The sequence below is a fragment of the Hemiscyllium ocellatum genome, chromosome X (assembly GCF_020745735.1).
Source record: "Hemiscyllium ocellatum isolate sHemOce1 chromosome X, sHemOce1.pat.X.cur, whole genome shotgun sequence".
NCBI classification, from domain to species: domain Eukaryota; kingdom Metazoa; phylum Chordata; class Chondrichthyes; order Orectolobiformes; family Hemiscylliidae; genus Hemiscyllium; species Hemiscyllium ocellatum.
The window spans coordinates 14,483,705-14,505,951 of record NC_083453.1 but is presented as its reverse complement, the minus strand read 5'-3'; the positions used below and the strand labels follow the sequence as shown (position 1 = coordinate 14,505,951).

Sequence of the window (22,247 nt, the reverse complement as noted above, 5' to 3'; positions counted from 1 at the left end):
GGAAGGGGATAAACAATCGCATTGGAGACCATTTAGATAGATATAGATATCTAAAAAGCATACTTAAAAGGGAACAGTAGACTTAAGGATACTTGTGTGAGACAATCTGGACTGAGAATGAGATTCAGTATTAAGATAGGTTAACAGATTTAAGAGTCAGATGTACAGCACTGAAACATACTCTTCAGACCATCTTGTCTATGCCAACTAGATATCCCAACTGCCAGCACCTGACCCATACCCCTTCAAACCCTTCCCATTCAGATGCCTTGTGTTTCAATTTGTCCTAGCCTCCACTTCCTCTAGCAGCTCATTCCATCCACGTACCATCCTCAGAGTGAAAGTTACCCCTTAGGTCCCTTTTATATCTTTCTCCTCTTACCCTAAACCTATGCCCTCTGGACTCCCCCACCCCAGGAAAAGATGACTTTATCCTATCCATGCCCCTCACATTTATATAAACCTCTAAGGTCACCCCTCAGCCTGTGATTGTCCAGGGAAAGCAGCCTACATGAAAAAGGAATTACTCCAAGGTTTGGAATCTGGAATTCACAGAGTGCGATGCTAGGACAAGTAAATTTGAGATGGAGTATAGGTTAATTTGTAATAGTTGAAGGGTTGTGGGGAACAGGCAGGAAAGTAGAGTTGAAGCAGGGAGATCAACTATGATCATATTAAATGACATAAGAGGCTCAAGGGGCTGAATTACCTAACCCATGTCTAAACAGTAGGAGTATGTTTAGACCTAGCAACCAATTCTCCCTGAAAACATTCAAATGTTTTGGCCTCAACTGCAGCAGAAAATATTATAGGCTCAGTTCTGAGCAAAGACATTTCTCATCAGGCCTAAATTGCCCACCCCATATTCTTCAGTCTGGATCAGGGGATCACAATTTGAGTCATCAGGAAAATCCTTCCACTTAATCTAATCCTGTTTGGAAATTTATAGGTTTGAGATCACCTCATGCTTTAAACTCCAAATGATTCCTGGGATGGAGGGAATAATCTGGTAAGCCTCCACTACATTCCCATCATCAGAACATCCTTCCTCAGAGACCAACACTGTACAGAACACTAGATGTGGTCTCACCAAGGCCCTGCACAATTTCAGCAAGACATCTGTGCTGCTGTACTCTAATCCTCTTGCTATGAAGAGCAACATACCATATAAATCTGCCTTTTTGCTACTAGAGAACCTCAAATTTATCCAGATTATACTTTATCTGCCCACTCAAACTGGTCTAAAATCACACTGACCCATCTCTGCATTGTCCTCCCAGTTCACCATCCCATCTAGCTGTGCCATCTGCAAAAGATGGAGATATTACCTTTAGTTCCTTTAAGAGGATAAAGTTACATATATAATCCCACACCCAACATAATAGCAGGGGTCCAAGCATCAATCCCTATAGTATTCCACTAGGGAGTCACTGCCCACCACTCAAGACTAATTTATGCCTAATGCTTCCTGTCTGCCAACCAGTTCTATCATTTCAGTACTTTCAATCCCATGCACTTTAATGGGAAGTCATTGCTAATCTTTAAAAGCTTTGAAAGATTAGCAAAAGTCTAAGTAAACCACAACTTCTAATTACAGACTGGTTTGTCAAGTGTTGTTTCATAAATGTAGACTCTTTTGACTGGGTTTTCCAAGTGCTCCATTAATGTTTTTGATAGGCTAAATGGTCTTTGAGCCCCAGCTGTTAAAAATTGCTTTGGATACTTCTATTCTTGTTGAGTTTTTATACTCAAGTAGTGATTAGGAGCCCACATCCACCAGAAACTTCTGACCCAGAGGCAAAAAGCATCGGCAACCAAGCCAATGATGGTTCCATTAGGCACTAGAGAGATCAACATTCTACAGAACTCCAGAAACAACTATAATCAAGCCAATGCATTCAAAAAAAAAACTAGTTGAGAAACCAAAACAAATATGAGATATGCCGAGATAGAGGAATCACGAGATTACCACTGGAATATAAAACAGCAACTCAAAACTAGACAAGCCAACTGGCCTGGTTCAGTTGCCCTGCCCTTGATTTTATACAATTGTTATTAACTAAACGGTTGGGAAAGTCCATATCTTTCCTTCAATAAAGTTGAAAATTGCCAAAACCAGTTATAGCTAGTGCTTCCAAGCAAGCCTGTTGGGACTAACCTGGTTGCAATTAGCTTTATCCACCACAGTCCAACACCAGCATCTCCACATCATGGCTTCCTTTGCTGGTGGAGGCTCACCTTGAAAGCTGACCTAGACAAGTCATCAAGAATTCATTTTTTCCTTTTCTCAAACTCAGACCAATTGTATTTTAAACAAAAAGATTTAAGCCAGTATTCAAAATGCTCAAAACTCAGACAAATTAGTACAATTTCTCTGCCCTCCTTTCATGGTAATCTTCACAGCTTTAAAATTTCTTGCCTCAAAATTCTCTTCAAGTCAACTAAGGCAGGACAACTACTTCAGTCACTGAAGCTAATGAAACAAAACAGAAGGGTTTTCTTGCAGGAACACAGTTTGGCTAAGAGCCTACATTAGGGGTCTGACTGGCAAATTCGGTTGTAATCAGGCAAAGCCATTTATTTGGACAAGAGACTTAGTTGATCTTACATTTTCAGCACACTGCTCACTTACTAGAATGCTGCAGCAGATGAAGTGAAAATGCAATAAGAGCTGGAGCAGCAGCACAACTTCCAGCCACCTAGACATTTTCCTCATCTGAAACTGCTGGGTTTCTCCATTTTAGATTAAGTGCCATTTGAACTGGTCACTTGCTTTCAAAACAGCTGTTTGGCCATTCTAATTTTATGCTATAAAAGCTTTTGCCTACTAGTTACCACTCCTTTACAGCATTAGAATGAAAGCACTATTCCTCCAGCCCAGATCTGGAATGTTAAACTCCATACCATGTGGAAAGGGACAAGTTGCTGCTGGCTTTTCAGTACTATACACCTAAAACAGGTCAGGTACAAAAACAGAGGGGAAGTCCTGCTTTAGTAATGCTAGACATGCAGTTGAGTACTATCAAACTGTCCTTATACAGGAGAAAGATCTTCCAAACAACAAAAAAAAACCCCACACACACAGCAGCCACTTTGAGAATTGCTCAAACATGTCACCATTCAATGACCTCTTGACACAGGACAAGTTAGCACAGCAACTAGTACAAGAGAACATGCAGAATAAAAATGGGCAAGGATAAAACATTAAGAATAATTTTCCTTGCTAAGTACCAGATTTTAGAAACATTTAACTCAATATGCCTCGAGATTTTTTTAAGGTCAGTCATCCATTGCTTGCTGTTTGAAGGCATACTGGGAGCATTTTGGCTGTTGCATTTGCCAGAGATAAAAGGCTGCATTTGGGATATCCAGATGTCAAAATACAAAGAGTGTAAGCAAGCTGAAATACAGATTTAACAGAGAGAGAGAACCTTAATTCAGGGTTGAAGTAGTTAACCTGAAAATTTCAGTGTTCATTTTATTCACTAGCCTTACAAGAGAGCTATGACTCAGGACCAGAAAATGCAAAAAGTTGAGCCTGGGAAGTAATCAGGTGGGAGGGGCCATTTTGGTTGGATTAAAACAAACTGCATGTAGATTGCAAAATTAAGAACATAGGCTCTGGAAATTGAGTGGTTGACACTCAGATGCAAGTGTTGTGTGTTAATGCATATTAAGTGAATGCTTGCAGAATAAAATGGTTTGGATTTCTCCCATCCCAAGCTTTAGTCAAAAGTGACTAAGTATAGTAGTGCAATAGTTTAGTGCAAAGGAAGACAGATAGCTTTGAGGCCTGGTGATCTTGGTATGGATATTTGGCTCCTGATCTGGGGAAAATCAAAGTTGCATCACAGACAAATGATAAAGTCAAACCACTTGGAATAACTAGGAATATGTAGAGGTTTCAGTTTTTAAAGAAAAAAAACTGATTCAGTTATTCCAACTACCCAAACAGTAGTGAGTTTGAAATACAGTAGGGCTGGAATCACATGCAGGTCATACAGGGAAGGATAACTGGTTTCCTTCCTCTAATACACACGGTGTTGACAATAGTCACATGGTTACTGTATTTTTAAAATGTGGGATTAAAGTTTTAAATCTGTCACGGTGGGTTTCAAACCCATGCTCAGGACATTTGACTTGTATTCCAGAACCCTTGTGAGCCAACATCAAAAAAATTTGATACAACACTAAAACTAGAGATGTACTCCTTTATGTTTCCTCAAATGAAATGCAAATTGCTGTTTGTGTATAACAATAATTAGTCATAGTACAAGGTCTTTAATATAAAAGTTACATTAAATACATTGGTGAATCAGAATGAATTCCATTACCATGAATTAGTTGCAACATAAGCTTTAATAAAGCCTGGCTTAATTACAAAATATAATGACATTTTAGAAGAGACTGTTGCATCTATTCACAAGCAGTTTCTTGGCACCAAAAAATTTAAACTTTACAGATCCTGCAGAGAACAATTGAAAAAAATAGGTTGCCCACAATTGCATCCTGTTCACTTCCATTTGAAGACAAATATTGCATTACATGCATGTGCCAAGTAATTCACAACTGTACATACCCAAATATTTCACCCAGCTTCAACTCAGACAAGCTATTCAGCCACAAACTAGATCTGTGCTAAAGCAATGTACAGAGGGAAAATTTGGCAATCGGGCATTTAGCTTACAATTTAAAGTTTGGGAAGGAACCATCTTGCAATAACTATACACATTGCAGGCTCAAACATGAACTTCAGATGTCATATTTGCACCTGGAATCAACTGCCATGGGAAGACCCAATTCTGTGTCAGAGGTCAGATGTGACAAATTCAGTGCATGATTTATACATAATGTGGATGACGAGGCACCAGACTACATGAAATGCAAAAAACAGTAACAGTAAAGTGCATTGAAAAGAGAATTCCTATGCAAGGCCCATTCATACTCTACAGTGGCAGATCTAAAAAGTGCACTAAAAATTAAAATGCATTCTATTTGCCAGTAGTCAAAGAAACACCCAATCTCATGACAAAAACTGAAAAGAATCTATTATGTACCAATCTGACAGGCTGATATGGTATCATCGCTATGAACTGCTTAAAATTGGATTTCAATTGTTTAGAAGATAGAGATTTAAGTCCAGAAGACTGAGCACATTTAAAAAATTGCTCAGGTGAATCAGACAATAAAGCAGTATCTTTCAGCCTGCCCCTGTCCTAAAAACAGCATTCGGAGGTCAATGACCTAAGCAGGCAGTCACTTGCAGTCCAAGAAATTCTTTGTCATCTAGATTCAGGGGATCATGTCTACTGTCATAAGCCTGTTAGTTGAGGGGACCTTGCACAAACCAGAAGAAAATCAATTGATGTCCAAGTCTGAATATCTTGAGGAAAGAAGTGTTTAACTGGAAGGGGTGGGGGTGGGGAGAAAAGAAAAAAAAAGTGACAGGTAAACTTCAAGGTATTTTTTTAAAAAAAAACCTCAGAAGCTGGTGTATTCTACTACTTTGAATCAACCTTAAAATGTTTCCAAGGTTTGCAGTCAAAAAGCTGAATGCAATATTGGAATAAGGCTCACAGTTTAAGTTTTATCCACAAACCCACCCTCAAAGTAACAACCCACTTCCAAATGAAGCTGGACAAGATAGTAGAGCATCTAACCTCATGTTAGAAACTGACAATACAGATGTCAACTTGCACCAGAAAACAGTGAAGTTAAAAAGTGCTCAGCAAGTATTATATATATCCTATTGCAGGAACCTGAACAAATTGGGAGCAAGGAGTTTTGGCCAAGTTATTCAGGATGTGTAGTGGTTAGTTGTTCAAAACCTTGCTCAATCTTGCCAATATTCATAGCTAGCTTATTTACTGCACTCAACTTTAGATCACCGAGCAAAAAGTATTCTGTACTACTGCAGCCCAATGTTAACAGGACTATTATGAAACTGCATTCCTCACTAGAGATTGTTTAACCTACTGTACCATTATCCCCAAACCTACATGTGCTATTTGACTCCCAATTTCAAAAAAAAAGGTGGGCATTGCCATGAGATCTACACAATTTATAAAAGTTAAACCCAATAGTTGTACAAACTAAAAAGCCAACTTGGCTATTTAAAAAAGCACCCACTGCTTAAAACATGGTAAATTTCAAGATGTACTGCCTAGAGTTCAGAGTCCTATCACAGCTATTTACCAGTGTAGTTTTAGTTACTATCTTAGCTGTTAGATTGCTTACCCTAGCATGGGCACAACTGTTTAGTGCAGGATCTTTGATTTATAGTTTTAATCCTAGAGGCCCAATTCCTACACACTAAGTGACAAAGGCTTCCCTGCCAAGGTTAAACAATGCAAACACTGACATGCAGTTTCAACATAAGGGCAAACATTGACAATTAGAGGATACAGTTTGCAAATCAGCACAAGCTGCAAAGTTAGAACAATCTGAATAGAGTTCCAAATTATCTACAAGTCTTGTTTTAAAAAAAGCTTTGAATAACTGGTATTCTATGAAACAGAGTGCATTCATATAGCAATAACATTAAAAAAAGGTGATTAAGTTGATTTTACATCTCTAGTAAAAAATAAAGATGGTGTTAAGTCAAATCCCACATCCATTCTGCAGGTACTTTACTGAAGCATTGCAAGAGGCATGGATGTAGAGATTTCATTTCAACTTGTTATTGAATGTGCAGTTGTCAACTTGGAGCAAGCTCCCTTCATGGTTTGCTTAGTTGCTACAACACTGGCTCTTGTTCTGCTGAGACGGTTCATGGAGATCCACACCTCTGTTACGGCTGGTGGTTCCACTGGCATTCTGAAGTTCGGTCTTTGGCAGCTTCTTGGCTGGAAGATAAAGATATGTGTAATGGTGCTCCTTGTGACAGGCTGATAAACCACCTTTGAAAAAAAAAAAGCTTAAAAAAAGAAATATTCAGCTGGAACTGGAGAATTTAAGTTGGAAAACCAGACATCTCAGTCCCATGTATCAAGTGACTACCACTTTCTGTAAAGTATTAGAAGAGTTTGCTTGTGGAAACTAGGGGTTCAAAATTAGTTGGTTTAACTGCAGAAAAGTCTAAACTTAGACATTTAAACTTTCCACAGGAGTTTTAAGCATGCATAAGCAGCAATCACAGACAAAAGTCTCAAGTGACTCAAACTGGACTGCCAAAACAATCTTTGAAGCCAGCAACTCATTTGCGCAATGGTGATTCTCACCTCGAAGCAGAGACTGGAAGTGTAGAGTTGTAGGATACATTTAGAAATATTTAAAAACCTCTGTTCTGCCTGAAGAGCCTGCAACTTTAACTGCTAGTAGCCTAGGTGGATTAAAACCCAAAAATGCTTGCATTTACATGCGCCTCATCACATCCGTAGGTCATTGCCAAGCACTTTGCAACCAAGTAATTTTGTAGTGCACTTATGCAGCAGCTAATTTGCGCTCGAGGTACCACAAACAGCAAGTAGAAAGACTGACCAGTTGATGTTGGTAGCTCTGGTGGAGGTGTCAATCACTCAAAGATCCCCATTTTTGAATGCCACAAGACATGTACACTTTAGTTCACAAACCATCTGAAAAGACTATGTAGCAGTACTTGGTAATATATAGATGTAAACAGCACAAGTTGTATAGGAGGGCCAGAAAAAAAAAGTTAGTGAAACCATTAAAAAAAGAATGCTGCCAGATTGTGCCAAGTTATTTGTAATTTGAAGGATCATATGAATTAAAGTGATGCAACTCATCCTGCCTATTTCGAGTGCTATGGGATATGGCATTCTACAAGTTTAACTTTAAGGGTTTTACATACAGTTTTGGATACAAGTTATCCCTCACCTAAAATGGACTTTTTCCACACTAATTGGAACTACAAAATACTAGAGGTACACCAGTTTAAGTCTAGTATTTGAAAAGACAGGGCAGAGGAAAGACAAACCAGAAATTGTGTACACCAACTAAAGTCACCATAACTGGAAAAAAAAGGTAGACATCAAGTTGCCAATGCATACAGAAGTTAGTTTACCCAAACACCTCATGCTTATTTTAGGCAGCTAAAGTAAATAGGATTGCTCTTTTATAAGACGGTGGGGTTTGTTCTCCTTCAACTACTCCATTTCAGCAATTCTTTAAAATCAATAATATCTTATATTTAAAAAGTTCAGAGAATCAAGTTATCCTCTAGATCACATCTCAATTACCTGGATTATCTGCTTGAGGACTTAGTGCAGAAACAGGTCATTTGGCCCCAGCAAGTCCACTGATCCTCTGAAGAGTAACCCATCCAGATCCATTTCCCTCTGACTAAATGCACCTAACTCATTATGGGCAATTTGTCATTCTCAATTCACCTGACCTGCACACCTTTGGACTGTGGGAGGGAGGAAATTAGTACCTGGAGGGAAACTCATGCAGACAGAACATCTGTTGAGTTTGTAGTTGGAGATTAGAATCAAACCCAGGTCTCTGGTGCTATGAGACAACAGTGCTAACCATTGAGCCATGTGCCACCCTACTTCCTACTCTTAAAAGTTCACTTCAGCACAATTTAGATGTTACAAGTCTTACCTATTGCCAAAAATAGGTCATTAACATTCATTGCTGTTTTGGCAGATGTCTCCATGAACAACAAACTATTATCATCTGCATATCCTTGTGCTTCCTGTTGAAAAAGCAAAAAAATGGTGGTAGTGATGTTTGCTGTGACCTTATAGACCTACAAAGAACAGGTATATTTTCTCACTAATAAAAACTCACCTCATATTCCACCATCCTTTTATTAGCCAGATCAGCTTTGTTTCCTGACAGGGCTATAACTATATTGGGACTGGCTTGTCGCTGCAATTCTTTTACCCATGTCTTTGCTCTTGCAAAAGTCTCCTGAAACAAGATACATGTTTGATGTAAACAATTTAAAAAAAGGTTAGATTCATTTCTGCATTCCAAGTTATATTATAAGCAATTCTAGGAAAGGGGTAGGCAAAGAATAAATTGTTGGTTACTTTTAGTAAAATTCATTATGTTCAATATTACCATGTGGAAAATTACAGACTTGCAGAAATAGTCATACTTCAAATTTTACTGAAGTGCTCCACTGCAATTTTTCATCCAATGAAAGGAAACAAGCCAGAACGACAGTTGCTGGCTCCCTCCAGAGAAGCTTATTCCTCCTTTATAGAGAAACATTTGAGCAAAGGTCTGATGCTTTCATTCTTAAAGTACACTTAATGTAATGAATCTAAAAGCAGACCAGAGGGATATGAGAGTTTAAAAGGTAATTGAAAAAAATTTGTTCTAGTCAAAGATGAATATACACAAAATAATTCTGAAGTTACTCCAGTGTTTGGAAACAGTTAAAACAATTTATGAAACTCCAAACTGCAGTCAACTTGCTTCAGCCCCAGGTAGAGATGAACTTTGGATTGGTCATTAGGCCTTGAAGATGTGAACTTGCAGTTAAAAATTATTAAGCTCATATGGGTTGAAGTATTTTTAATTGCATAAATTTAGCAGCTTTCAGGAATGTGTTGTTTTACTAGTTATATGCATTGTAAGACAAAAGAGCAGAAGCCTCAAGGTATCCTTGAGTCTTCTCCAATGCAAGAGAGTGCTAGAGAAAAAAAAGGAACACTGGCTTGAACTGGAACTCAATTCATTTCTATAACTTAAAATGAAAAGTGAAAGTGTTTCAATAATAAGTGATTAGAGAATTACTTCGATGAAACAAGTTCCCTAGCCTAGTTTCAGCTCAAGCTGGAGAAAAAGAGATGGACTAGCTCCAAAAAGTTTAAAAAAAAAGTACAATAACAATCACATTTCATCAGTAGCTCAAACCTGATTGGTGATGTCATAAACCACAATGGCAGCTTGGGCACCTCTGTAGTACATGGGAGCTAAACTGTGATACCGCTCCTGTCCAGCGGTGTCCCAGATCTCAAACTTTACTGTTGTATCATCCAAGCAGACCGATTGTGTCAGAAATGCAGCTATTTTTTAAAAAAAAAAAAGAGCGTCAGGGCATTGCATTCAAAAATAAAAACCAAGTATGAGGCTTTCAAGCAAAAAAGTTAAGGCAGCAGGCAGGTATAATTGAAATTTAAAAAAGGCTACTTTAAAAACAGATGAGGAAACAAATTTGGGGAGGAAATGTCAGTGTTAAATATATATTTTGCACCAGTCTATGGTGACAGATTGTGAATGTTGATTACTGAAGAATAAGGGAGTAGGAATGAGGGTGTACTAGAGTAGTATTAGACAAACTAATGAGACTAAAAAGACAGACAAGTCACTTCGCCCTGATTGCAGGACCTGCAGATTCTGCAGAGGTAGTAGCACCAAAATAGTGAATGCATTAGTTGTAATTTTTCAAAAAAACAAAGTTAGAATTCTGGGGAAATGCCAGATTTTTTGGAAAACTGCCAATGTGATACCCCTCTTCAGAGGGGAGGGTGGCAGCAAAAAGTGGGCAAAAAGCTGATTAGCTTTGTTAAGTATGGAATCAATTAAAAGGAAGCAATAGATCATTTATAAAGGTCAGTGTAAATCAAGCAGTTAGCATGGCTCCATAAAAAGTGTCTGACTAATTTCTTGGAGGAGGAAGACTCACTGCATAAAAAGGCAACCAGTAGATGTGGTGTATTGGACTTTCATGAGGTGCTTGATAAAGGCACCTCAAAAAATGATGAGTCATAAGAGCCCACTATGGGGGGGGGGGGGGGGCATATTGACATGGATAGAGAATTGGCTCATGGGCAAAGGGCTCTTTAGGTTGGCAAAGCATGATCATGGGTTTCACAGGGATCAATGCTGGATAGCAACTGTTCGCAATATTTAAATACTTAGACAAGTTTAGTGGAAAGGAGGTGGAGGGGTGGAAATGCAAAAAAGCAGAGGGATATCAATAGGTAAGTGGGCAAAAAGTTGTCAGGAGTGGGTGAGAAAGTGTGAAGTTCTTCACTTTGAAGAATAGGTTACTGGAAGTTGCAAAGGTATTGGGGGATACTTGTGCACAAAACCAGCATAGTGATGAGGAACACTGGCCCTTAGTTCAAGGGGGGTTGGAATATGCAGGTAAGGAAGTCTTACTGTAATTGCAAGTGCTAGTGAGACCGCATCTGAAGTACTGTCAGCAGTTTTGGTCATTTCGTTGAAGGCAGTTCAAAGTTCACTAATGATCCCTGGTATGGAGGAATCATCTTAAAGGCTAAAAACAGGCTGGGACTACTTATCGGAGCCGAGAAGTGAGTTTCTCAAGATTCTTAAGAGCCTTGTCAAGGTAAGTGCTGAGGAGGTTATTCCTCTTCATGGGAAAGTCTAGAGCTGGACAGCAGTCTCAGAACAAGGGCGTCCGAGGATGAGGACTCTCTTTGGAACCCCTAGCCAGAAAGCTGTGGGATCAAAAGTCCTTTGTGGCTTGAATGTGTGGTCAGGTAGGGATAGGGGAATAAAGAGTTTGGTTACAGGGGGAAAAAGTTAGAAAAGTAAAAAGAAGAATGTCTCAGCCATGATCCTATTGAATGGTAGAGCAGAATCAAGGGGCTGAACAGTCTACTCCTGTTCTCCCTCCCCCAGAAGCAGAGCATAGACTGATTAAGTCACGAACCCACTTCCACACAGAAGCATCTCCAACCAAAGCTGGAGTGTTTGTTTTGTTGGTATTGGAGAACTGAGGAGTATTGAATGACACTGCCAATGACTGAAACAGAGGATTATGCCAAGATGTGGCCAGGATTGAGAAAACTCCAGCAGATTTGTCAGAACCAGTTTGGTTTGTTGAGATTAACAAAGGTCAAAGAAATTCTGCTACAGCATGATGCTTCTCAGGGGCATCACCCATCAGTACATTAAAAAGTACTTACCACCAATTGTGCTTTCCTGGTATTCATGGAATTGTCCTTTAACAAAACGCAGCACAAGACTAGATTTGCCCACAGCTGACTCCCCTAGTAATACAAGCTTAAATTGGCAGATTTTGCTGGTTTGGGACTGACCATTTGGCCTGGATACTCCCCTGCTGGTCATGGTCCTCAATAGTTGTACTAGAATCCCGATTTAGGAGAGACAAGTTTGCCCACCAACTCAAGGGTAGGCACAACTTCCACTGCTTTGAATTATGCAACCTAAAGAGTAAAAAAAAGAAATTGCTTCAATAAGTTTCACCTTATTTCTAGCAATTGCTCAAGTACAAACAATTCCATAGAAAACCAAATCACAGTATACAAAATGAATTGTTCCATAAATGCATGCAATCAGGAGTGAAATAACATAACCCAAGATACTTAGACCAAAAAACAAGTTGGGGAGTAATACAAAAAAAAAAGTAGTGTTTCTGGATGTCTGAAGGCAAATTGCTAAGAGGAAAAAAAAGCACACTGGAAGATTAACATTCTAGGGATAGGAATTAGAGAATTTTTTTTTTAAAAAAAGTGAAAAGAATTCATGGAGTCACTGGCCAGATCAGCTTTTTTTTTTAAAAACCCATCCTAGAGAGCAGTTAAGAAGCCACCACACTGCTGTGGTCTGGAATCATGTATAGGCCAGGCAAAGATAATAGTTTCTTTTCCTAAAGGAAGTCAGGGAAAAACCCATCCAGTTCCCTAATCAACAAATGGGCACATGGTCATTATGAAACCATTAATTCCAGTTTTAATTTAAACTCAAATTCCACCATCTGCCATTGCCTGGGTCCCTGAATTAATAGTCCAGCAATAATATTGCCAGGCCAGCACCTCCCCCAGCAGAAAGTGGTCACCAAAGATTAACATGACAATTACACTCAGCTATGCTTAAATCTTGGAAGATTTTTAAAAAGTTGCACTAAGCTCTTGTGAAGTGAAGGCCCATACCAAAATCAGACCAAGTTGGAAAGATTTATTTTCACAAGCAAATATTAAGAGTCAAAAAAGGAAACTAAAATACAAAAAAAAATGTAGTTGCTCACACCAAGTCACTGGGGAAAAAAATGCATGATAGCACAATTCTATATTTGAAGTGGAGGTGACATTTATAAGGAAGGAATGTTACAATTTGACAAGTTAATTTTAGTTTAATATCACTTTGGAAATCATTTCCCTCCTGATAGCTTTAAATCTTAAAACTTTCAGTCAGCGTTTATTTCACTGACTTAAATTTCAGTAGTCATATTGAGCAAAAAAAAACTGCATTGGTCTCCAAAGCCACATGATTAACCATAAGTGCAATGACTGTGAAGGAGCATCAATAGACATTTGACCAAAACAAATTAAAGTAGCAGAAAAAGGTAGATGACAAAAAATGTATGGAACAACAACACAAGGAATAGATTGTGAAAAATGTCAAAGCTTAGTCAAGAATCATCCAAGAATGCTAGTTTAAAGGTAAACCCATTATACAGAATAAGGAGGTGGCCAGATTAGTTGGCAAGTTGACTGATGGGTAAAGAGGTTGCAATGAAGAATGTGCTCACAAGTGCTGATTGACAGGTAAGAGAGCAAAGTCCAAAGTGGAGTTTTTACATTTTCTACATCAACTTGCTCAAAGATGTTTTACATGCCTCTGGAGCAGGTGGAACTTGAACCTGGGCCTCCTGACTCATAGGGATACTACCCCTGCACCACAAAAGCAGCCATTCTCGGCAGTGAATGTTTTATAGTGAATTGAAGACAAGGTTTAGTTAACTGAGCAATAATGTTGAATTATTTTTGGTGTGGGGGTGGGAAGGAAGGAAGGAGAGAATTTTTTTTTTTTTTAAAACTTCCTGTCCACTAAGTCTCGCCACTTAACTCACCTTTGGTCTTTACACATTTGCCTCAACAGATGAGTAGAGGTCATAGATGCAGCACTAGTGGTCTTATCTAGCTTGTACATTAAAGCAGTGATTAAAGCTCAAATCTGAAGACATGCAAAACAACCTCATTGTAAACTGCATAACCACACCATCTCAATTTCTGGTATTGCAGCATTGAGAAAAATAGAAGCTACACAATTTTGAGCATGTAATCTTCCTATTGAGAAGCCAAACAACAAAAAATGTGTAGCAAGACTGAAACTCAACATGCCTGTGCCACCACATACTTGTTTTTGGATGACTCAACAGCTCCTCCCAGCCACCCATACTGCTGCAGCCCTGGTCAAGCAAAAACTGTCTGACACATGAGATTAGCTCACCTTTTGTAAATAGACACTTATGGATATGAGCAACAGCACCAACTCCTACACAATCTGGCAAGAATAATAGCTACCTTGGATCAAGTAACAAGGCTGCAAAAACAAAACTCAGGGTGAAGCTAAAAAGGTGATATTGGAACTGCAAAGAATGACAAGTCACCAATGAAAGGTTTTGCTCTTTAATACATGTCACTTTAAATTTTCAAAGTTCTCCACAAGTCACAGTACTACAAGCAAGGTTCAGCCACTACCAGATGGAAACAACCTTGCTGGACTACAGTTTAAAATCAAACACTAAATTTTAAAGATCCTGTACAACAACCAAGTTTAAAGAATTAATTCACCTCATGAAATTTATCCAAGAGACATTACCAGTGAATACTGATCACTGTTGAGCAATAGGCTGAATTAGTTATATGACCAAGGGATCACAAGATCTACAGCTGCATTCAAACTTTCAACTGTTCACATCAGAAGTGGTTAACTGACATCCAAGTCAAGTAGACACCTGGCTCTGATAACAGGTGGTTACATGCTGATAGTTAACTGGAGTCTACAGTAATGGGACGAAAGCACCCTTACAGTCAGGATTAGAAATCATGTCCCAATCTTGACCTCAGTAGATTCTGGGCCTCATGTCCACAGACTGCCAATTACTACTGAGTTAGCAGTGACAATACAGGATGGAAGGGAGCTTTAAAAAAAATGCACACAGTATGAGATCTTTTTCATGTTAGATATGTACTGTGGAAGCCTAGTCAAATTTGAAGTTCAATTCTGAGCTCTGGTTTAATCCTAAAATCTATTAAGGTGATCTAGATCTATCATTGGGTCTAGAGTTTACACAAGATAAAAACAGCACAAATTAAGAAGTGCAAGTAAAACAGAAGTCCTGGACTCGTGTACTAGATTACTTGGGTTTAGGGACAAGCAGAACAATTTGAGAAACCAGAAGCCTTAAAAAGTTAGACCCGAGAAACAGTAGACACCAAATTCCAGTCAAAAGCATAGTATTACCATAATTCAACAAGAATATAGTGTTAAAAGCCACTAGGGTGGCCAGGCAAGTAGTGGTCAAAACTACCATAGCAGAAGGAACCTCTTCAGTTCAATAAAATACCTCAAAAAAAAGTTTGAGCACATTAAAGTGTTTGTGCAAGCAAGGCAATTATTCAGATAGCCAGATGTACAGCATGGAAACAGACACTTCAGTCTAACCTGTCTATGCTGACCAGATATCCCAAACCAATCTAGTCCCACCTGATAGCACCTGGCCCACAACCCTCCAAACCCTTCTTATTCATATACCCATTCAAATGCCTTTTAAAATATTGAAATTGTACCAGCCTCCACATCCTCTGGCAGCTCATTCTGTACACATACCACCCTCTGCGTGAAAAAGTTGCCCCTTAGGTTTGGGGGGAGGGGAAGATATATAAAAAAAAAGAACTGTCCTTTAGTTCAGGACTCCCTGACCCCAGGGAAGAGATTGTTTATCCATCCTATCCACGCCCCTCAAAAAATGTTCTAAACCTCTAAGGTCACCCCTCAGCCTCCGACACTCCAGGGAAAACAGCCCCAGCCTGTTCAGCCTTTCCCTATAGCTCAAATCCTCCAACCCTGGCAACATCCTTGAAAGGGTTCAGAAAAGATTTACAAGTTTCACAACATCATTCAGACAGCAGGGAGACCAGAACTACACGCAATATTCCAACAGTTGCCTAACCAATGACCTGTACAGCTGCAACATGACCTCCCAATTCCTGTACTCAATACTCTGACCAATAAAGGAAAGCATACCAAACACCTTCACTATCTTATCTATTGTGACTACACTTTCACAGAGCTGAAGCTGCACTCCAAGGTCTCTTTGTTCAGCAACACTTCCTAGGACCTTACCATTAAGTGTATAAGTCCTGCTTTCCCAAAACGTAGCACCTCACATTTATCTGAATTAAACTCCATCTGCCACTTCTCAGCACATTGGCCCATCTGGTCCAGATTCTGTTGAACTCGGAGGCTTACCACGATTGCTTGCTTTGCTACTGCACTAAACAATTAATAGCTGAAGAACTTTTTGGTAATTGCCCTAATTTCAGGCATTGGAATGGTTTTTTTCCCCCTTGAGATAAAAGTTTTGCTCTCCACTCACCTCAATAGTACTTAGTCTCTTGCATGTCAAGAGCAGTTAAGGTTAGCAAAACCCAAGTTTTCCCCCCTAGGGGCTTTGCTTAATTCAGGATTGGATCAATCAGCCCTTTGACAGGTTTGTTATTAGTCTCACCTAGACCTGATCAGATTAGAGCAGAGTTTTAGTTTACTGTCTAGTCAAACACTCATTGGCAGCTTGCACTTGATCAACAGTCACCCTTAGTGGAGTGTGCAGGAAAGTACCTTTGAACTGAAGAAACACAGTCTATGCATAGAGAGATAAACAGCCAGTCCATATTATACCCAAGCAAAGCCACTAAACAAGGGGAAACTTAGCCCAAGTACATCCACATCCAAGGTGGAAGGTGGAGCCAAAGGGGAATCATACACTTGAAGTTAAAACAACTCAAATGTTGACTGTTAAACAAAAAGTGCAAAATTGTATATATAGAGATCCAAATAGTACTTTGGAAGGAAAGCAAACTATTAGCTTAGTTCAAAAAGTTAATATTCCCAAAAAACCCTAGAAGTCACAAATAAAACAGTGAATACTATTGAAGAACAAACCACTTGCAGGCAACCCATTTTCTGCAGTTTGATTGTAACTGGTTATCAACCTTGATAATGTGGATCAGTTAGTTGACTTTTAAATGAAAGAAAACTACTGTTAATGCAGAGAAGGATGATTATGTTTGACAGACATATGCCAAAAAAGCCCATAGTCTTAGAATCTTGATTCTCTTTCCTTTAACTCCACTTCTGGTGAAGAAAGACATTTGCAAATAAATTAGAGTTTGCTCATAGAGTACACTTGAAAATAATTAAAGATTCAGCACATATGGCAATTTATCCTTTTTGTTTTCAATTGAACCAATTAAGATAGCCTTGGGCCATCAAATTGATTTATATGCAAGACAAAAGATTAGTGGGCTGAGCAACTCAATGACATCACGCCCAAGATATTGTCCCACACAAAAGCACTAAGAGATGGGTGTTGCGTTCTTTTGAATGTTGCAATTCAATTACATCTACGAACTGCACCTTAACTTCAACAGGGTATCACCAACATGGTCTCCCACCCCCCAAAATTGAAAATAAAATCAAAATAAATTCAAGATTCGCTTCAAAACAGTTTCAGCTCAACCCTACTGTAAAGTTACAAGCCATCGACTGACATCATCCACCTCCTACTTGAAAAATGAGGCTTTTCAAGTCTGTTCTTCAAATGGAAAAACATTGAAGAATGTTAAAGTCGGCTTCTGCCCACCCATTTGGCACACTCAGCAAAACATTTTGTTGAAAACAGGCTCTTCAACTAAGAAGAACCTACATTTACCTTTTATTAGGAGTAGGTCATTTGGAAACAACAATGACAAGAAGCAGATTTTTGTTTTACCTTCACGACGCCTTCAACTTCGCAGGCTTTTTTTCTCCGCCAATAGTGTCGCAAGAACCAGACACCTAACCAAGTCTGAACCACAGCCGCCTGCATAAGTTGATTGACAGCTCAAGAATTGAATAAAAAGCAGACAAATCTTATTGACGGCTACTTTCACCAATGATAAAATAAGGCGGGTACAGTTGTGCAGATGACCAATAGTGATAGGGGTTCCATGTGATTGGTAGGAAATCCTGACCACTAGCCAAATGCTTCTAGGAAAACGTGATTGGTAAGTGAACCAATCAGAAAAGCGATCTATGTGAAGGCGGGACTTCCTGCAGCACGGTTAAATTGGTTGCCTTTTTGACATCAGGTGACAGAAAACAATGAGGTCAGAGTTGATTTCTATAATTGGAAAATATAAGCTTTGTATTTTAGCACAGAGCAATTAATATATCATAATAATGTACATGATATCATTGAATTTTTCAGGAAGGCCCAAAGTGTTCCCAATACCGAATTTGATTTAAATTCTTGTTGTTAGATCTAGCAAGGCAAAGTATCCCTATTTCCCAGTAATAATTTAAATTCGACCAAACTTGCAGCAGTTATGTGAATATATTCCTATCTCTTGGGGGACACTTCAGAAAGAATTTGAATTTTTATAATGTTTTTCACTGCCTCAGGACAACCTAAAATTTTTAGTAGCAAACAAAACATTCTGCAATATAGGGAAACATGGGATGGTATGGTGGCTCTGCTGCCTCACAGTACCAGACCCAGGTTCGAATCCACCCTTGGGTGACTTGTCTGTGTGGAGTTTGCACATGGTTTTCCTCCAGGTGCTTCAGTTTCCTCCCACAGTCCAAAGATATGCAGGTTAGGGTGAATTGGCCATGCTAAATTGCCCATAGTTTCCAGGGATGTGTAGGTGTTAGATGGCTTAGCCATGGAAATCGGATGAGTCTGGGTGGGATGACCTTTGGAGGGCTGGTGTGGACTCAATGGATCACACTGTAGGGATTTAATGTGTTTATGACAGTCAATTTGAACATAAGACGCAATAATAATTTGTAATTTTGTGTGCAATCTAGTCTTCACTGGCAGTAATAATTGTCTATCTCTAATTTGGTGAGCACCTTCAATTCATGTGCTATAGGCAAACCTACAATGCTGTTAGGAAGGAAGTTCCTGAAATTTCCTGCATCAGTGAAGGAACTACCCATTTGTTTGCTGCCCTTGTCCTTTTCGGTGATTGTGGTTGCAGATTTGGAAGGTGCTCGAAATGTTGCTGTACTGCATCTTCTAGGGTAGCACAAACTACTACTAGTGTGGGCTGATGATGGAGGGAGTGTATTTTAAGATGATGGATAGGTGCCAATCAAATAGGTTGTTTTGTTCAGAATAGTGTCACTTTTCTTGAGTGCTGTTGGGTCTGTACTCATGAACATTCATTATATATGAATGTAGAAATTAGGAGCAGGACTAGGCCTCTGAACCTGCTCTATTAATTGATAAAATCACGGTTGATCTGATTGTGGCACCTATCTCCTTTGATTCTCTTGTCAACCAATAATCAACTTAAATTAGTTTTTAAAATATTCAATGATCTAGCCTCCACTGCTTTCTGAGGAAGGGAATTCCACAGACAAATGACCCTCTGACAAAAACTGCCTTAAACTAGTCAAGAGAAGAGTGTATGTATGAATGTGATTACACTCCAAGATGGTTCTGAAGAGTCAGGAGGTGAGTTACTCACAGCAGAATTTCCAGTCTTTGATTTACTCTCATGCTATAGTATTCATATGGCTGGTCCAGATAAGCTTCTCAGAGAAAGTTGGGACTGCAGATGCTGGAGATCAGAGTTGAGAGTGTGGTGCTGGAAACCACACCCTTCACTTCCTCCAAGACTTTCCTTACCCAGGACCTCTATGCCTTATCTTCATCTTGGACCTCCAGTCCCTGTACACATCTGTCTACCATGACAAAAGCCTCCAAGCCCTCCGTTTCTTTCTTTCACACCGTCCCAACCTGTACCCTTCCACTGACATCCTCATCCACCTGGCTGAACTGGTCCTCACCCTTAACAACTTCGCCTTCCAATTCTCCCACTTCCTCCAAACCAAAGATGTAGCCATGGGCACCCACATGGACCCCAGCTATGCCTGCCTGTTTGTTGGGTACGTGGAATAGTCCATATACGCACCTACACTGGCACCACCCTGCACCTTTTCCTCCACTACATTGATGATTGTATCAGCGCTACCTTGTACTCCTAGCAGGAGGTTGAACAGTTCATCAACTTCACTAACACCTTTCATCCTGACCGCAAATTCACCTGGACCATCCCTGACACCTCCCTCCCCTTCCTGGACGTCTCCATCTCTGGCAACCGACTAACCACGGACATCTACTACAAATCCACCAACTCTCACCTGGACTACACCTCCTCCCACCCTACCTCCTGTAGAAACGCCATCCCTTATTCCCAATTCCTACATCTCGCAGCATCTGTTCCCAGGATGACCAATTCCACCTTAGAAAATCCCAGATGGCCTCCTTCTTTAACAATTGCAATTTCCCCTCTCATGTGGTTGACAATGCCATCCAATGCATCTCCTCCACTTTCCGCACCTCCTCCACTTCCTGCACCTCCACCCTTGACCTCACCTCTTCCAACGCAACGAGGACAGAACCCCTCTGGTTCTCACCTTCCACTTCACCAACCTCCACATACATCGCATTATCCTCTGCCACTTCCACCACCTACAATCAGACCCCACCATGAGGGACATATTTCCCTCCTCACCTCTTTCAGCATTCCGCAGAGACCATTCCCTCCGCAGCTCCCTTGTAAGATCTACGCCCCCCCAACAGCCAACATCCCACTCCTTCCCCTGCCACCGCAGGAATTGCAAAACCTGCGACCACACCTCCTCCCTCACCTTCATCCTCGGGGCCCCAAGGGATCCTTTCACATCCGACAGAAATTTACCTGGACCTGTACCAATGTCACCTCCTATATCTGTTGCACCCGATGTAGTCTCCTCTACATTGGAAAGACAGGACGCCAACTTACGGATTGTTTCAGAGAACATCTCTGGGACACCCACACCAACCAACCCCACCGCCCCGTGGCTGAACACTTCAACTCCCCCTCCCATTCCGCCAAGGACATGCAGGTCCTGGGCCTCATCCATCGCCAAACCCTTGTCACCCGATGCCTGGAGGAAGAAAACCTCATCTTCTAGCCTTGGGGCCCTGAAACCACATGGGATTCATGTGGACTTCACCAGTTTCCTCATTTCCCCATCCCCCACGTTATCCCAGTCCCAAGCTTCCAACTCGGCACTGCCCTTCTGACCTGTCCATCCCCTTTCCCGTCTATCTGCTCCACCCTCCTCTCCAACCTATCACCTTCTCCCCCACCTTCATCTACCCTATTGCATTCTCAGCTACCTTCCACCCAACCCTACCCCCCTTCCCATTTATCTCTCAGCACCCTTGGGCCTCAAGCCTCCTTCCTGATGAGGGGCTTATGCCCAAAACGTTGATTCCCCAGCTCCTTGGATGCTGCCTGACCAGATAAGCTTCGAGTCAGTATCAACCCCCAGGATATTGACAGTAGGAATTCAGTAACGGTAATGATGTTGAAGATAAAGGGGAGATGGTTAGCTTCTCTCTTAGTGGAAATTATCACTTCCTGGCACTTCGGTGGCACAAATTCAACCTGGCCCATCAGTGCTTAAGGAGTTGCAGGACAGGAGCAATGTTATGGACCAGGCCAGACCCCTTCAAAATATTCCAAGAAAGTACCCAGACCCTAATTTTGCTAGTTGTTTTAAGTAGGTGTAACGTGGATATTCCAGGAGTGGTGCAGCTGGCCAAACCACTTAGTTTTAAACAAAACAGAATTTATTTGCAAGATTGCCGAATGAAATACAAACAAAAGAGAACAGAATGTAGAATAACAACCTATCTGAAAACCCAACAGATTATCCCAACGTAATGATGCTGTTCCCAATACCTGCAACAATCCATACAAACACCCCTGTATAATCAAGTACAGGATCTTACAAGAGAGAGAGAGAGCGATGGCAGCATGGAACACCTTCTTCCATGTTGCTGTTTCTTGGATCAGCAGCCTCAAAACTGTCTGCCTGCTTTCAGTGAATAGTGAGACTGCCAAAACCACATCAAACCAGAGAAAAGCTGAGCTGGGAGAAATGGCCACTACCCTGACATTGTACAACTATTTTTTTTAACTTGAAAGCCTTTTGCCTGAGGCAGCATCTGGTTGCTATTATCAATCTGGCCCTAAAACCCTTCAAACCTAGACTTTTCAGAATTGCTGCTTTTACGACCTCACTGAAAAAAAGACAAGGACAGCATAACCTTGTTCAGGGAGCAGCATCTTCACAACAGCATGGGGTTAGATACAGACTAAAGCTCCCTTTACACTGTCCCCCATCAAACACACCCAGGTCAGGTACAGCAAGGGGTTAGATATAGACTAAGGCTTTGGGAATTGGCAGGAAAGTGGAGTTGAGAATTATCAGATCAGTCATGATCT

The 22,247-nt window shown here is 40.3% G+C and overlaps 1 protein-coding gene across 2 annotated transcripts; it reads right to left on the bottom strand.

The window, feature by feature from the left end:
• Positions 1-4,265: 4,265 nt before the first annotated feature.
• LOC132805720 (ras-related protein Rab-5B) lies at positions 4,266-17,773 on the bottom strand. 2 transcript variants are annotated; one of them, XM_060820929.1, is made up of 6 exons: positions 17,690-17,773; positions 11,856-12,116; positions 9,832-9,983; positions 8,755-8,877; positions 8,566-8,659; positions 4,266-6,845 (listed from the first exon to the last, which is right to left on the bottom strand). In XM_060820929.1, the coding sequence occupies exons 2-6, from the start codon at positions 12,016-12,018 to the stop codon at positions 6,730-6,732; spliced, it is 648 nt and encodes a 215-aa protein (XP_060676912.1). In that variant the 5' UTR covers positions 12,019-12,116; positions 17,690-17,773; the 3' UTR covers positions 4,266-6,729. The 2 variants fall into 2 exon arrangements, with proteins under 2 accessions (XP_060676912.1, XP_060676913.1); XM_060820930.1 differs by having other exon boundaries at positions 17,630-17,695.
• Positions 17,774-22,247: the final 4,474 nt, after the last annotated feature.